At 30.5% G+C, this 13,004-nt stretch overlaps 1 protein-coding gene across 2 annotated transcripts in view; it reads left to right on the top strand.

Moving 5' to 3' along the window:
- The window catches only part of LOC134690723 (cullin-associated NEDD8-dissociated protein 1-like), a 35,238-nt gene that overhangs the window by 17,173 nt on the left and 5,061 nt on the right, over window positions 1–13,004 (top strand). For both annotated transcript variants that reach the window (XM_063550753.1, XM_063550754.1), the window contains 11 exons: window positions 711–842; window positions 1,472–1,505; window positions 2,455–2,554; window positions 4,425–4,510; window positions 5,305–5,505; window positions 6,078–6,242; window positions 7,029–7,096; window positions 7,449–7,543; window positions 7,924–8,027; window positions 8,494–8,561; window positions 11,912–12,101. In XM_063550753.1, coding sequence (XP_063406823.1) covers window positions 711–842; window positions 1,472–1,505; window positions 2,455–2,554; window positions 4,425–4,510; window positions 5,305–5,505; window positions 6,078–6,242; window positions 7,029–7,096; window positions 7,449–7,543; window positions 7,924–8,027; window positions 8,494–8,561; window positions 11,912–12,101 — 1,243 coding nt within the window. The remainder of the gene's footprint in view (window positions 1–710; window positions 843–1,471; window positions 1,506–2,454; window positions 2,555–4,424; window positions 4,511–5,304; window positions 5,506–6,077; window positions 6,243–7,028; window positions 7,097–7,448; window positions 7,544–7,923; window positions 8,028–8,493; window positions 8,562–11,911; window positions 12,102–13,004) is intronic.

Here is a 13,004-nt window from a genome sequence, read left to right as displayed (position 1 = left end):
CTATTTTCCTAATGCTTGTATTTTAAAGTTGTCGTTGGTCTCAATCAATAGATAGGGGATTGGCTTCAGCTTTTATACATTAAACTCTGTATTATACGTAATATCATTTACAAGCATGACAAGCTGATGCACCACCTTTCTATTAATTGCACATGTCAATTTTAATTTCAATGCTTGAGCAAACATTAATACAAACAAAGCAAGCAAGCCAACCAAACATTAAGGATGTCTGCTGCTCTAATTTAAAATAACAAGGATTTCATGTGGTTGCTTAAAATGAAAACAACTTTGATATTTAAACAAAATAAAGTAATAAAATCATTAGTTTCGTGTGTAGTTTTCAAAATACGTGACATTTAGAAAATGGCGGGAAAAGGGTTTTCTTCAGACTTTACTATTTGTTAACATTGGAATTGTTTTTTACCCTTTAAACCAAGAAAAAATAACAAGGATTGAAATGATCTATTGAACAGGTTTATGAAGACAAAAGTGGGGTGTCGTGTAAAAATTTTTTTAATACATTTGGATGGATAAAACCTGAGAAAATCGAAAATATGACAAGAATTCAAAAACATGACCAGCAGACATCCTTAAACTACAAGCATTAGTAAAATAGCTCTAATGATTTTTTAAAACATATAAAAGATTAAAGTTCAAAACAATATAATCTCAAGTATATGCAAGTATTTAATAAATTCTTTTTATTACAGGGGTCAAATGATTTGTAACCTTGGTGACTGTTTGTCAGCAGAACTGAAGAATTGTTTACCAATATTTTTAGAGAGATTGAAGAATGAAATAACGAGATTGACAGCTGTAAAGGCTTTAACTATGATAGCAGGGTAACATAAATATGATATTGACTTATTGTAGTAGTATTGTCTTCATGGTTCACCGTTGACTTTTGTAGTCACATGCTTTGATCAGCAATGATTTGGAAGAGTTTGTTAATCAACACTGATCAAATATATTTCACAGGAGTTATGTCCCTTGGAAATAAAAATTATATAGAAAATGGCATTGAATAGATATAGGAAGATGTGGTGTGAGTGCTAATGAGACAACTCTCCATCCAAATAACAATTTAAAAAAAATTTGAATAAATAAACCATTATAGGTCAAATTACGGCCTTCAGCACGGAGCCTTGGCTCACACTGAGCAACAAGCTATAAAGGGCCCCAAAATTACTAGTGTAAAACCATTCAAACGGGAAAACCAACAGCTATTTTATGCCTGTTCTTTCATTTTACTTTAAAAGTGTCAATATACTTATCATTATTATAAAGTTAGAATTAGCAGTATAATAGTATAATTATAATCTTTACCAAAACTTTTACTAAGCCAAACATTTTTTTTATTTCTGGCCATTTTTGTTCCTGTTTATAACATCATATTACTTCTGGTTCTCATTTTGAATTTCTCACATAAATTCTTTGTATAAAATAAAATTCAGAAATAATTATTTTTCAGGTCTCCATTGAAAATAGATTTAAAATCTGTTTTAGTAAGTATTTTTCATTATGTATACACATTTTAGATAGAAAAAGGACACAAGTTACAAAATGGAGAGGCTGTTAAAAAAATTATAAATATGAACCCAAAGCTATGAAGAAGTGGGGTCATATACTTTTTGATGTGTCAAACCATCAGCCAATAATCTGTTTTCAGATTCTATATCAAAGACTCAATATCAATCTTTTAGCTGAATTAGATACATATAAAAATAAGAATATGAGATATGATTGTCAATGAGACAACTCTCCACCAGAGTTAAAATAAAGTGGATAAAAGCAATTATAGACAATCTTATGGTTTTCAACTATGAGAAAAATCCATATTGTATAGTTGGCTATGAAAGGCTGCAACATGAAAAATATGAAACAGTTCAATTGAGAAAAACTAAATGCCTAATATATGTACAAATTAAAAAACAAATATGATATATTTACAGCATCAAACAACAACCACTGAATTACAGGCTGGGTTAAACAAGTTTGAAGGCATGTCAACTCTCCTCTTTCCTTGGAACATGGTGTTTCAGTACTAATTACACCCTATGTGAAAATCCTGGATTTTAATTGGTCGATAGCCAGTGTATTTTTAAATGAATATCGTTCATTTTTTTAACGCTGCTGGGGTATTTGCCTAAAAAATGTGCCTTTTTTACCCTCTCTGCTGTGGTATTTTCCAAAAAATACTCTATCCGACTGGGAGCTTGTAATGTCACGATCATCAATGCGTTTTTGAACATTAACATTCAGTGTAATTAAACAGATAGATCATGTTCTTACGGCTCCAGAAATTTAACATTCTCTCGACTGGTATTTTTCACAAATACCCCTCCTTAACATGATATATCTGTTACACATCAGAACAAACTATAAAAATCTAGTTTACTTATTTACATGGTCATTCCATGAATCCAAGATTCACATGCATCTATTTCTTTTCAGGATGAAGGTATACCAATCTTGGCCTCATTTTTAAGAAAAAATCAGAGAGCTTTAAAACTTAGTACATTAACCTGTCTGGATGTTTTAGTGAAAAATTATGGTAAGTAAAACTAGAATTCTTTTAAAAAAATCAGGATATAAAAAATTTCTGCAAAACACGGTTTTCTCAATGTTCATATAAACATGAAAGATATAAAGATATGATGATGTGTTATGATTGCCAATGCGACAACTCTCCACAATATACCATATGACACAGAAAGTAACAACTAATATAGTTCACTGTTTGACCTTCAACAGCAAGCAATACTAAGATTATCTATTCACATAGATTGTAGAATCTCTTTTTGTAATGCCATTTCCTTGATATCTACATTGTGAAAATGGTGACATCATTATACACTGTATTTTTAGGCAGTTAAGCTTCCTTATGCGAGCACCCTGGATTTGTGTTCTACTCAATACATGCTGAAATACGTGCCACTGTTATTATCTAGCTGGATATTACGTTATTTATAACTTATTGGACATTTTTTTCATACTTTTCATTCTGGATTACAAAAAATATGACCAAAAGTTTGAAGTTGCACATAGGAAGTAGAACACATTAGGAATCCTACTGTATTTTATTATCCCCTGAGCTTTTGGCTAAGATATCAAAGAACAAATGTATGAAATATTTAATCACCGAAAATCTTTAAAGACAAGTTGTTTAGATTTCCCAAATTGCAAAAGTCGTAGGAATATTGTTTGTCATCAATACGTAGTCAACTACGTCAGTAGTCTAATAAAATAAGTTCGACTGATCACGCTGTTGGCGGCAATTTTGAATTAGAAGACGAAATTTCGTATCTTTTCAATTTGGACGCAGGGGTTCAAATTAGCAGTGGTCAGAGGTCTGCAACCTTCCACTTGTGCAGTTGGACTTTCTACTTGGTTACTAGCTACGCCCGACATGCCCGAAACATTCCAGATCCTCAACCCTAAACCATATTTATTCATGTATGGGACAATACAACAAATCATATGAAATATAGGGGAAGTTCCTGTGGTCACCATACCCCTCCTGTTTAAGAACTTGGAAACAGTTGGGATCCCCACCTCTAAATAAAATGAAATACAGGGGGAGTCCCTGCAGCCACCCCACCCCTCCTGATTGAGAAATTGGAAACAGTTGAAACCCCCACCTTTAAATTTAACCATATTTATTCATTTATGAGAACTGCCGATCAAATGAAATATAGGGAGAGTCCTTAGGGTCACCCTACCCAATCCTGTTTGATAACTTAGTGAACTATTGAACACAAACTCAGATTTCTTTCCAGGGAAGCAAGTCTATTCATACTTTTACAAGATCGTACTAAAGTCAATTACGAACTACTAACAGTCAACCAATACTAACGTTTACTATCAACTAGAAGAACTGCAATCATTGCAAACTTGTACCACTGCAGACTCATGACCATGAAAAAAATATACTTGATATATGTGTTGCTTTTAAAAACTTTATATGAATTATTTGCCTCAATGATTTTTCATTAAATGAACATTAATGTACAATATATGACTGTTTAATGTTTGTTCTTTTTAAAAAAAATCTTTAAAAAAAATTGAAACAACATTGGCACAGTTTTTATATGCCTTGGTTTTTGGTTAACTGCCTACAGCGCTTACAGTGCTTTGATTAAAATACCATTTTTAGTTTTTTTTTCAATTTTGGTTGATTGTGAAACAGCAGTTTTGTATGCAATTCATCCATCCCCCATATGAATTAAACCCATACCACAAAGAAAGCTATGATTTGTAAAATAATTCAAACAAGAAAAGCGATTTATGTGGGTCACAATTTATTTTTTGTTATTTTTTTCTCTCCATTATTTTCTATTCATACTACCTCTTCATTTAAAAACAAAATGTTCAGAAAAAGTAACCAACTATATTTAAAAGGATATGTATTTTGTTATTTTTAGGAACAGCTCTATCATCTGGTATGATATATGAAGTAATGAAGGAAATGCCTATCCTTATCAGTGAAAATGATCTACATGTTTCTCAGGTAAAATTGCATTGTAAAACTTTTACCATTTGTTTTCTATAATTGCAGATACTAATTTTAATGGATTTCATTGGTACAGGTGAAACATGAATATAAATGTTCAACAAAACACAAATTGATTCATACTTTTGTAATAGCACAAAATCAAATACTCCTGAAAATTCATTTTTTTCCATAATCTTTGAAATACTGTTAGTACCCAAGAAAATAAATAGGACTGTTTAATCCCTGCTACAATAAAAGTTGACTTCTACCTGATAATCAACAATAGTTATGAAATATGTGTACAATTAAAACAAAATTTGCATTTATTAACTTTTCAGAAAATATTATTTTCATGCCAATTTTGGTAAATTTTCATGTTTTGCAAACTTTAGTTTGAATTTAAGACATTGAACAAGGGAAATAACTCCATGTCCTTGTCATATTTTTTTTTTAAATGTCTGATCTTCAAATTTATTTTATAAAACTAAATATTTGTAAATAACCCTTTTTTTCAAGATATTCAGAATTTCTGATTTTCTTCTGGAACACTTATTTGTTTAGCAAGTTGTTCAAATATTTGTATCTACTTATAAATACAGATTTTGTTGTTGCTGAGACATAACAATTTCATCAGTCATTATCAGTGAGCTCCATCAGTTGATCAATAATCAATCATTCAATTTATCAATAAATCCGATTTTACTTTACAAAGTATTTGCTTCAAGTTTTTTTCAGAGAAATGTGAAATATAGGTTCATAACTTGTATAATATGGAACAGTTTTATGTATCTGTATATTTGTCTTTTCAGCTTTCCTTACATTTGTTGACCTCCATATCTAAGATACACAAGTCATGTATGGCAACCATACCTAATGAGATATTACCACAGATCTTAGTACTGATTCAGTCCCCACTACTACAAGGGGGAGCCTTGAATGCTTTATTGGAGTTCTTCCAGGCTTTAGTAGCTACGGGACTACCTAAACTTGGTTTTAAAGATCTTCTGCAGGTAAGTATTAAAAGTTAAAGTTTTGAACTTAGAAGCTCTGAGCTATAAAGATTTAACCTATGGATATTTAACCTCAAAGTCTGAACTCCTAATGATAGTAAACAAATTTGATTGAAGTATTTTGAATTTAGATCAATCAATGTTAAAAATATTTTGTTTTTTGATGCAACTGCTTTTAATGACTTTCTGAAACTTTAAATTACCAATAATGAAAATCAAACAAATTTAAGAAATTAGATAATTATGGATTATCACTGATCATCTCAACCAATGATAATCTGTTTATCTCTATTTTACATATGAAGATGTTAACAATTTCATGTCAATTTCGTTAGCAATGCCATGTGCCTGCTTAGTTTCTAGCGATAATTTTCCATCTCAAGCAAGAAGTATGATATGAAAAATTATCACAAAAAAAGATCAAAGGAAAAATGCACACAAAATAGCGATATATAGTGGTATATGCAGTAAATCAACTTGAGATTGGTTAATTTGCTCAATTTTTGAAACTTTAAAACATATTTATTTTTTTGATGAGCACTTATTTAAACCTTGATAATTTTGTGTTTTAGATGTTAATTAACCCAGTGTATAACCCTACCCAACAGACCACGAGTAACATTTTTGCTGTGCACCGACAAGCTTTTCATTCTATAGCTAAGTCTGTAGCAGCTCTGACAGTCAAAAGTTCCTCAGACTCCACCAGTGTGGTAAACCAGTTTGTTAAAGATGTAAAGGTTGGTATTTTCTAGTGAACAGGATTTTGACAAAGTGTTAAGTGGTTTATTTTAGTGTAGAATTGCTTCCCATGGTTTAATTTTCAAAATTTCCATGTTCTAGTCTTAGGCATACAAGAAATTTATGTGTAGAGTATATTTCAGAAATGTGCAAAAACAAATCTGTCTTGAAAATTGCCCACTTTTCAGTAATGTAAATAATTAAAGCAAACTGAAAGTTCGATAATTTTTTTCACACAATACAGTTTCTTGGTACTGAGAATGCTTTTATGTTCATTGGTACCAAGACTATAGAATATTGTACCTCATTTAACATTTAAATTCACGCTTTCTCTATACCAATAAAATCAATAAAGGTTGATACTCCATAAAAAAAGATGATTACATTATAAACATATTCTCATTTTATTCAAAATTGATGTTAAATGTTTGCCATATTGATCTTTTGGCAATTGACAAGTAGCTCAAGAAAAAAATCTACAAATTCTATATTTTAAAATGTATACAAAAATGTATCTTAAACTCATTTTCAAGTACTTGTTTCTTAGGGAAATGAAGTTTGATCTGAAATCCATCATATTGAAACATTTCAAATTCATGATTATAATTGAAATAAACCCAAAATTAGATTTTTTTTTAATATAAATAGTTTCATCTAATAACTGATGTATTTTAAAAATATTTGGGTTAACAAGATACAAACTATCTATGTGTATTTGATCAATTTTATATGTCTGCCATTCAGACGTAGCCCTGAGTTGTACATAAAATTATTTCTAATTGTAGAATGCTAAGTCATCAGATTCAGTGAAATTGTTTTCTTTGTTGGCTTTAGGAGAAATTGGAAGGCATATGTAAGTTTCTAACAAGATTGTGAAACAATGATTGATATTGACTTAACATGCATGAGGGTAGACTTTAGTTTTACAGTGTTGGTTATATAAGAAAATAAGCTTGTATTATCATATACAGACATTGATATTTTAAAAGGAATATAATATGTTTCAAATTAATAAAAGGAATATGATTAAAGTGTTACGTTGCAATAGAGGTTATGTTTACTTGAGTAAAGAAGAGGATCTGAGACTTTTTATCATGTATGAAGTTGTCAAAGCTGATAAAGTTTACTATTATTGCACAAAAAATCTAAAAGATGAATAATAATGATGTCCCAGATTTTAAAATTTTACATTGATATATTTGCAGAGATTTAAGTTCTCACGGAGAAATACAGATGGTAATTCTAGAATCATTTTCGTCCCAGAGTGAAGAAGTAAAATCTGCTGCTTCATATGCTCTCGGTAAGTTATAATGTGTCCTCTTCTACTGGCAAAGAAGATTTTAATAATATACGTTGTATCTTCTTCTTGAATTTTTTTCATCAAACAACTTGGTCAATTTTTAACATCTTGAATTTTTTTTATCAAACAACTTGGTCAAATTTTAACATCTTGAATTTTTTTTATCAAACAACTTTGTCAATTTTTAACAAGGCAATTTTTAATAACTCAATTATTATTATAACAACTTGGTTTGAGTCAAAATGTTTTTGTGTTTTTGCATTGACTAATGATATTTGGTATTTATACTATAAAACAGTTTGTCATTATGATTGTCATGTGACCTTGATCCATAATTTTGCATTAAATATTATACATACATAAAATCTATTTTATTGCAGGAAATGTCAGTGTTGGAAACATGCCTAAATTTTTACCTTTCGTGTTAAAAGAAATAGAAAATCAACCAAAACGACAATACTTGCTGTTACATTCTCTTAAAGAGGTATGTCTGATTTATTATCCCAGACACACACACTTTTTGATAGATGGAGAAGGAAAATCTGTATAGATTGTTATGTCTTTTTAAGGATAAAAAGTTTTTTTTTTATTTTGAAATTAACTTGTGTGAAAAATCCTCTGAAGATTTTGAAAGAAAAAAAAATGTTTTCTTTAGTTTTTCTTCAGCTGAAAATAAAAAAAGTATGTTAAAAGAAAATATTCATGTATTTTATATAAGGGTAAAAGAAGTTGTAAAGTAAGAACAAAAGATGATTTCAAAAATTTATCAGATGAAGATAAATAAGAAAAATCCAAGTTTTACATATTCACGATTTATATTTGTGTTTATTTTGTACTTGTGAAAGTCACGAAAATAAATCGCTCTGGGAAACTATTACGTTTACAGTTGTTGTTTCAGTGACAACATTATCCTATATCTCTTTTTGTATTTTTAATATTTATGTTTACAGATAATAAGCTGTGAGTCGTCGTCAGCAGGTGGAGTAGATACACTTAAAACATATGTAATGACTATTTGGTAAGTAATACTGTTCCTTAAATAAAATTTTCCAAAAAAAGGAGAAGATACTAAAGACTAACTAAATGCCCAATTAGTCAAATAAATACATAGAACTTGATGCCCTAAAACAAAATTGAGGAAAAGAAAAAATATGTTTGTATGCAAGTGTTATACTAAATGCTTAAACAAAGTGAATTGTCATAAGCATTCCAGACCTACTTTCTTTTGGAATCAATAAAATCTTCCAATGCTGATTTTGGCATTTACTGATATATTTAATGAAAGATTTCACATTGATATGAAAGCAATGCAAAGGAGTAGGTTCATTAAGACCCCTTTTTGGCCCCAAAATATAGCAATTTTACAAAATTGTTATAATGTAAACTTTTAGTTATTTATTGGATAGTAGTATGGTTCTGCTACATAAATATGGGCTGTTTTTGTCAATACAATGCACATATATTGGGTACTAGCACCATTAACTCATGCTAAATTACTGAAATCTTAACAATTCCAGCATTTTACTTAAATTTTAGACGGTTTCCGTGTAAAACAAAAGTGGTCGCATCCGTGTTCATCCAAAATATTGAAATTGATGTGTTTTATGATAATACATAACATATATAAAAATTGAGGATGAACACGGATGCGGCCACTTGTTTTTGTCAAAAACCATCTGAAAAGTGACATTTTTTCGCATGTTTGGTAGATTTTTAAACACCCGTCAAAATTTTGACGGGACATATTATGGTATACACATGTCCGGTGTCTGTCAGTCCATCCGTCTGTCTGTCTGTCTGTCCGTCCGTCCGGCGTAAACATGTCGCACCCTAACTTGAGAACGACCTATCCAAATTTCATGAAACTTAATATAGTTGTTTCTTATGATGGTCAAATGATCTGTATACTTTTTGGTGAAAATTATATTTAAACTTTTTGATTTACGGCACTTTGTAACTAAAACAGGGGGGTGTTTAATTCACATGTCGCACTGTATCTCAAAAACAATTCTTGATTATGGCTTGAAACTTTAAACACTTCTTAGTTATAATCTTAATATCTGTATACTTTTTGGTGATGATTCAAAATTTCATTTTTGAGTTATTGAGTATTTTGTAAAAAAGGGGGAGGTTTTTTTTACATGTCGCGCCATATCTCAAAATCGATTTATGATTATTGCTACAAACTTTACACATGTTTTCTTATATTAATCTTAAGATCTGTATACTTTTTGATGATGATTCAAAATTTCATTTTGAGTGATTGAGTATTTTGTAAAAAAGGGGGAGTTTTTTTTTTTACATGTTGTGCCGTATCTCTATAACAATTTATGATTATTGCTTAAAACTTTACACACTTCTTTGTTATATTAATCTAAAGATCTGTATACTTTTTGGTTTTGATTCAAAATTTTATTTAAGTGATATTTAGTTTTTTGTAAAAAAAAACCAGGGTGGGGGGTTTCCCGCCGTGTCTGAAAAACTATATATGGTTATTGCTTAAAACTTTTTTAGAAACTATTGATGATTATTGCATATAACTTCCACATAAGACGTCAGGCGTATCATGCGCTCATGGCGCAGCTGATTATTCATATTTTAGCTTGAATCGGATCGTTTTTAATGACTGAATAAGTTAAAATCTTTCACATAAATTAATTGAATCATATGAAATTAGTGTTTCCTACAGGTGGTTTTGGCGTGTAATGGCGCCCTGCTGCGATTTCTCGACGCCCTGCCCTTTTTGGGAAAAAAAATTGGCGCCCTGCCCAAATTTTGTTGAAATTCCTGACGCCATGCCTTTATCGTCGTAATTAACAACCAGTACTGAAAGACATATTTTTTGCCATGCCTTTATCGTCGTAATTAACAACCGGTACTGAAAGACATATTTTATGAATACCGCTCGAGTTATTTCCCTTCAAAACAAAAGTTCACTAGGACGCCAATAGTGAATACAGATACTAATCACGCGTCCTGATTGTATCCCCCAAGTCCCAGAAACATCGTTTTGCCTAGAAGATTAATGATAAAACATCGATGTGATGCTTAGATCAATTCTTTTGACAGCTGATAGATTTCTAATTTACATAATTTACATTGTTTGCATGGTTGAACAAACCAATGAACAGCGATCATGAGACATTTGTCAAATTGAAAAGTAAAAATTCTTTGCTAACTATTTTTTAAATACAAATGCTTGACCGTACCTTAAATGAAATGAATAAAAATCCAAACTAAATTATTAAAAGCAGAATAATCCAGAAAATAAATGAATTCCTTGATCAAATGTTTTCTTTTGTTTACAAACATGTCACATGATCATTTTAGGCGGGGAAAAATACTTGGGGAAAACACCTAAGTAACAGACAACTATGTCTGGCTATTTATAGACATTTAAAATAAACAGCTGATATGGGTAGTGCTATGAAAGTAGTAAAACTTGGTGTATCTATATTAATTTAATTTGGAAAAGGGTGTAGAGGGGAAGGGGTTAATTTGTAAAGTTATTTTTTTTTTGTAATTTAATAAATTTTGGTTACTAAAAATGACCCTGGATATCATGAATGTGTCAACCTGTTTTTAGGGAAAAAAAGGAGGATTTGTCAATGACAATTGATATGACCAAAGCAATATTTTTATATATATGACATAGTTCTTTCTTGTTTTTAAACACTTTTAAAGAACTGAATTTTGTTTATAATTGTGTTTATTGTTTTAAATATTTCATATATGTTTTAAACACTTTTTCTTGTTTAACAATTTGATTTAATGACTGATTACAGATGTATATGTCCTTTTTATAGTACTAAACTAGTATGTTTTACATGTAAATGAATCCATTTTATAGAAATTGCCTAAGTGCCCTAAAATTGTTGTCCATCGCGCTTAATGTGCCCTCTGAGCTAACAATTACCCTGCCCTTTTTAAAAGCTGCAGGAAACACTAGAAATAGACACTTAAGTGTTTAAAAAGTGGTCAAAATCTTTCGTCAGATGAAACTGAAATTTGAGACCAAAATCGGTCCTTACCTTACTCCTTTTAATTCTTGTTGTTAAAACAATAACAGAAGGACAAAGGCCACAAAACACACTTAACTAATTAACTAGTGAGGAACAACAACCCCAAGAAATAGCAGAATTGATGTTTTTCTGTAGGGTGAAACAGTGTTTACATAGTGCAATTTTTATTTCAATTTTCATTTGTATTGGTTGGTTACCCAGAGAGTACCACTGGTGGTTGGTTACCCAGAGAGTACAACTGGTAAATGAAGTACCTGTTATTCTGTTTTTGGTTAAGTAAGCTAGAGTTAATTAAGAAAACCACTGGTTAATGTATATCAGACTGTTATCCTGTTTCTTTTTTTAGGAATATGTTGTTCCATCACTGTGAATGTCCTGAAGAAGGGACCAGGAATGTAGTATCTGAATGCCTGGGTAAACTAACCCTTATAGATCCTGCCAACTTGCTCTCAAACCTTAAACAACATCTAAATTCTCAGTCAGCTTTAACTAGATCTACAGTTGTCACAGCAATCAAATTCACTATATCAGATCAGGTTGGTAGCTATGTCAAGAATTTGTCTCTGTAATAATACATTATTGCATAGTGGGTATAATTTTCTTGTAGCTAGATTCCATAATCCTGTATCAGGTATAAGCATGGTATTTGAAAAAACAAACAAACCACAGTGGATCTGAACCATTAGATTTTTTAAGTGTTAGTAGTTATGTTATTTGGATATCTCCAACTTATTTAGCACATTAAGGATTTTTGCTAGTCATGTTTTTTGACATTTTGTCAGATTTTATAGTCAGTGTAATGCACAAAAAAAAAATTGCCCACAAACCCCTAATAATTTTATTACATATAGTTTAAAAAGTCACTTTTAAAAATTTCATATAAAATATAAATTTATGAACATATGAATTGCTGAATTTTCGTTTTTTTTTTTATGCCTCACCTACGATACCTACAATCTTTCGTCTGTCCGTACGTCCGTTCGTCCTGCTTGAGGTTAAAGTTTTTGGTCAATGAAGTTGAAATCCAATCAACTTGAAACTTAGTACACATGTTCCTCATTATATGATCTTTCTAATTTTAATGCCAAATAAGAGTTTTAACCCCAATTTCACGGTCCACTTAACATAGAAAATGATAGTGCGAGTGGGGCATCCGTGTACTGGGGACACATTCTTGTTTATAACTAGTTTACCATGTTTACCTCAACCAAATGCTACGAAACTTATACACAGTGCTTATTACCACAAAACTCAGATTAAGTACAAATTTTGGTAGCCTTGTTATATTCAAACAGGGGAGCAAACATTCATAAATACAGAAATTATTCTTTGCATATTTTATTGTGATTTTTGAAGAATGGATAGAAATGAAAAAATAATTATTGCAATTTCAGGAAAATCTGCATACATTTTACTTTATACTCTCTGATTTATTTTTC

This window comes from Mytilus trossulus, chromosome 11 (genome assembly GCF_036588685.1).
Source record: "Mytilus trossulus isolate FHL-02 chromosome 11, PNRI_Mtr1.1.1.hap1, whole genome shotgun sequence".
In the NCBI taxonomy this organism is placed as follows: Eukaryota; Metazoa; Mollusca; class Bivalvia; order Mytilida; family Mytilidae; genus Mytilus; species Mytilus trossulus.
Note: the sequence above shows the minus strand (reverse complement) of the source record. Positions and strands in the feature narration are given on the sequence as shown.